Below are 4,097 nucleotides of genomic sequence, written 5' to 3'. Positions count from 1 at the left end.
CTCGCTTCCCACGCTGGGAGTCTAGGGCTCGTTAAGAAATTGCTGGTATGTATGTGATCGAGATTCTCTTTTTTTTTTACTTTTTGTGGAATTTTAGAGCTTAATGCTTAATGGTCTTATTAGTAGTTATTAGTACCAATCTCTGCTCCGCCTAATTTTTTTTAACAAATAACTGTATCGATGCTTTGGTTGAAGATTGGGATGTTTGAGTAAGTGAAGCCTCCTTCCTTCTGTTTTTTGTTATTTCTTGAAAAGTTGTTTAGTGGGTGATTTTACTAGCGACCGCTATCTGTTTGTTGATATGTCTCCTCTCCACTCGTCACCACATCCTCATCCCGCCGCCAGCATCGCCGCCTCGCCTTCCTCTTCCAATCCTACTCCCCCGCTCCACTTCTTAGATCCAGACCCGTAACCACCTCTAGCTCTCGTCCCCGCCGACAGCAACCGCCCTCCAAGCCTCCTCCTCCCTTTCCTCCGCCACCTTCCCCATTCACCGTCCATCGCCTCCTTGTCCTCCTCCCCTCCGCCTCAGCTCCTCTGCCCATCTTGCATAGAACCGGGCCTCCAAATTGTCAGCCACGCCTCTGCTCTGAGCCCTCTCTTCGCCGAGCAAGCCTTTAGCCCTTGACGGCTTGACCGATTGAGCCTCGACAGCTCGACCGATCGAGCCTCGACGTCGATCCCAAGCTTTCCGAGACTTCGACGACTGCCCCGACCAAATCCTCTCCGTTGCCGACGCCCTCCTCGCCTCCCAGAGCAAGCCCTCGACCGCTCGAACATTGACGCCAATCCCAAGCTCTCCGACGACCGCCCCGACCAAATCCTCGTCGTCGCCAACTCGCCCAGGGTAGACTGCCCCGACCAAATCCTCGCCGTTGCCGACGCCCTCCTCGCCTCCCAGAGCAAGCCCTCGACCGCTCGAACATCGACGCCAATCCCAAGCTCTCCGACGACCGCCCCGACCAAATCCTCGTTGTCGCCAACTCGCCCAGGGTAAGAAAAATTCCTGGCTACGCCACTGTCCACATACCTCCATCTTTGGCCCTGATAAGTGCGCATCAGAATCAAACATGATGTTTGAAAGGAAAAACCCAACAATGATTGCTAACATTCTCTAGGAGAAATCAGACAATATGGAAGTTGACAAAAGCATATTATTTACAATGAGACATAATACAAATAGTCGACTACATCAGAATGATCTTACCATAGCTAGCCTTAGGAGTTTTCAAAAAAAAAACAATCTGAACATTATTTGTTTAAGGAATTTCCAAGCACTTTGAAATTGATTAGCCAACTAATTACTAAATATAATAAATAACAGCAGCATGATTAGTCATAAAACTTATACCATCTACAAAAATACTTGTCATAGTAATTTACTGTCTAACTCTTAGCTCCGGAAATTTAGACCTTACAAAACCATGCAACGATTTGCACAAAGATGTTACATGATAAAATGAGCTTTTTAACCAAGGAATGTCTTAAATTGAACTCAATTACATTTGATAGTTGCTAAATGCTTTAGCTCAAATAAGTGTTCATCATTTGTTACATGGAGCATAAGGCGAAGGTTAGTCAACAAAGCTTCCTGCTCCCAACTCAATGGCCCCGATGCATACAATGCAACTAAGGTAGAACGATAAGCATTTAACTCCAATGGATGAATATTACCTCCCAATCTTCCTTCAGCATCCTCAGAATGAATGCTCAAATCTTGAGTTGAACCAGTTTTAAGAGGCATCCTCGACCTAAATGGACTATAGCTAGGACTGGAACTCCCAACTGAGGATGAAAAGCTTTCAGAATAACTTGGTTTGAAACTCCCTACGCTAAATTGGACAACATCATCATTTGGATTTCCCCCGTGCATTCCCATTTCAGGAAACTGGCTTCTACCATTTTCGAAGGAATCATGCATGAATGTATCACCAAACATAATTTTTGGTGAATTAACAGCATCTACCGTTTGCGGTAGTTGAAAGAAATAGCTAGCAGTTGTCTTCTGATGCTTTCCCTCCATGACTGTTCGCATCTTTTTGGTGGCTCCAGTATGTTCCTCGAAATTATGCGAGCACAACTTCATCCTTTTCTTCATGACTCTTGAGGAAACCTGATAATTTTCCTTAACTGAAGAATCATTTTTGTTAAGAAAATGATCATTGCCTGTACATCTTTTCATGCATAACTGAATTTTCCCACTTTTAAACTTCTCTACTTTGGACAAACTGCCCACCTTTTCATCATAATCTTCTCCATATTCCTGCAAAAAATAATCAAAAAAAAAAAAAAAACTCAGATTCTGTAGCGAAACATGAACAAACTACAGTTTTAGAGGAAACTTTCATAAGCGGAGAAGCTAAAATAAAACACAACAGATTATCTAAAGCATTCAATCATTTAGCTTAGCATATATTGATCCAATACAACACGTAAGAATAAATGTAGCTAACCATCTAAAGAAATGGAAGGAGAAGTAAATAAGTTGCATTGATTAACATGTAGAGAAGGATAATATAATGTTACCTTCTCAATCATGGTCCATGTGTTGTCCTTCCAAGATTGCTGCAACCTGAGATTGGATTTGAATGCTCTAACCTCTCTAGAGGATCCAAGAAGCCTAACGATAAAATAATTCTCTCCAACAACCTTCAAGATTTGTGCAGGCTTCCAACAACTATCCTCTAATACCTCAACAACATCACCAAGAACCCAACTCCTTAAGCCCGCCATAGAAGGAGGGCACGGCCTGATATCTTTACTCGGTACTCTCTCCGCAGAGAAATCTAATTCCGGCGAACAATGATCATATTTAGCACTATAATCACGACCATTCCCCAAGATGATTTCAGCACATCGCCAAGAGCCTGCGGTCGCCTCCCTCGTATCAACTGCCTCCACTTTACTCCCTCCACTAAACTTGAACTTCATTGCATTGACATTAGAATGCAATTTTCAAAACCCTAATTTGGGAAGGAACAAAGTGAGGGTTGAATCAAATTCTCGATCAAGTAGTTGACATGACCTGAACCAAACCCAGCTCAATGCGATTGAGTAAATATCACTGGAAATAAATAAATTTCATTCAAGTATGACAAAATCAATACATCATCAAAGAAGACTTTGATCTGAATCCACCAGCAATTTCATCACTAAATATCATCAATCAGGACATAAAATCCTCATAATCAATCATTACTGTTCAACACAGAGTTACGATCACCAAATATTCTTTAAAATTACTCATAATTCGTCATCACCTAACTCTCACATATCAATACCTACCAGATATTAGCTATAACCACCTAAAGAGTCAGCAAAAATCACCAAACAAAGCTAAAAAGTTAGCAAAAAAAAAATCAACAAATCAGGCTAAAAGTGAGCAATTTTAGGTGATTTCACTGAAAAAAAAAAACTGAAATTAGGACATTGAGTAATTTTGAAGAGAATTGCACTGACCTAGGGAAAATCGATCGATCAAAGTCTCAAAGAGAAGAATAAAATGGGAGATTATTCGATTATTATTCTCTCGGTTTCAGTAGTAATATTCTTACTACGGAAATTAAATGAGACTTGTATAAGAATAATAATAATGTAATAAAATGTATACACTATTAATCTGGGTCGAGTCTTGACGAATCTCAACCGGTCGATCTGTCGTAACTACCACCAATTTCAATCGGACGGTCTACGATAGCTGGGCTCCAGTCTTCTTGTTATCACCTTATCCTTGGTTGTCCCCCCATCTAAGTGGGCTGTATCCTTATTAATAAATGGGCCGCTCTCACAATAAAAAAAGTTAGTTGTTCTTTTTTTAAAAAAAAATATGTGCACTGTCATGCTGATTGTTTTTATAGTGCGCATTAATGGATTATATATGGCGGAATTATCTAACCCATCACTTAAAAAAAAAATTCATGCTGTTTTATAATAGTCTAAATGGGAGAGACACCTGAGTCAATCCTCAACACTAGAATTCTTTGTGACTTGCAGTGATTTGAAATCCAAATGTTGATCATAGCACAGCGTGAGCAAAGTAGAAAAAAAAAAACAAAAACAAAAATACTTCTCTTATTTATTTATTTACTAGATTTTAT

The 4,097-nt window shown here is 40.4% G+C and overlaps 1 protein-coding gene across 3 annotated transcripts; it reads right to left on the bottom strand.

The window, feature by feature from the left end:
* LOC109850533 lies at positions 1,354–3,562 on the bottom strand. Of its 3 annotated transcripts, none has more exons than XM_020420552.1 (3): positions 3,460–3,562; positions 2,527–3,025; positions 1,354–2,263 (listed from the first exon to the last, which is right to left on the bottom strand). In XM_020420552.1, the coding sequence occupies exons 2-3, from the start codon at positions 2,929–2,931 to the stop codon at positions 1,496–1,498; spliced, it is 1,173 nt and encodes a 390-aa protein (XP_020276141.1). In that variant the 5' UTR covers positions 2,932–3,025; positions 3,460–3,562; the 3' UTR covers positions 1,354–1,495. The 3 variants fall into 3 exon arrangements, with proteins under 3 accessions (XP_020276141.1, XP_020276143.1, XP_020276142.1); XM_020420554.1 differs by having other exon boundaries at positions 2,527–2,963; XM_020420553.1 differs by lacking the exon at positions 3,460–3,562 and having other exon boundaries at positions 2,527–3,449.

This window comes from Asparagus officinalis, chromosome 7, assembly GCF_001876935.1.
Source record: "Asparagus officinalis chromosome 7, Aspof.V1, whole genome shotgun sequence".
Lineage (NCBI taxonomy): Eukaryota > Viridiplantae > Streptophyta > Magnoliopsida > Asparagales > Asparagaceae > Asparagus > Asparagus officinalis.
The sequence above is the reverse complement of the archived record's forward strand: the minus strand, read 5'-3'. Positions and strand labels throughout refer to the sequence as shown.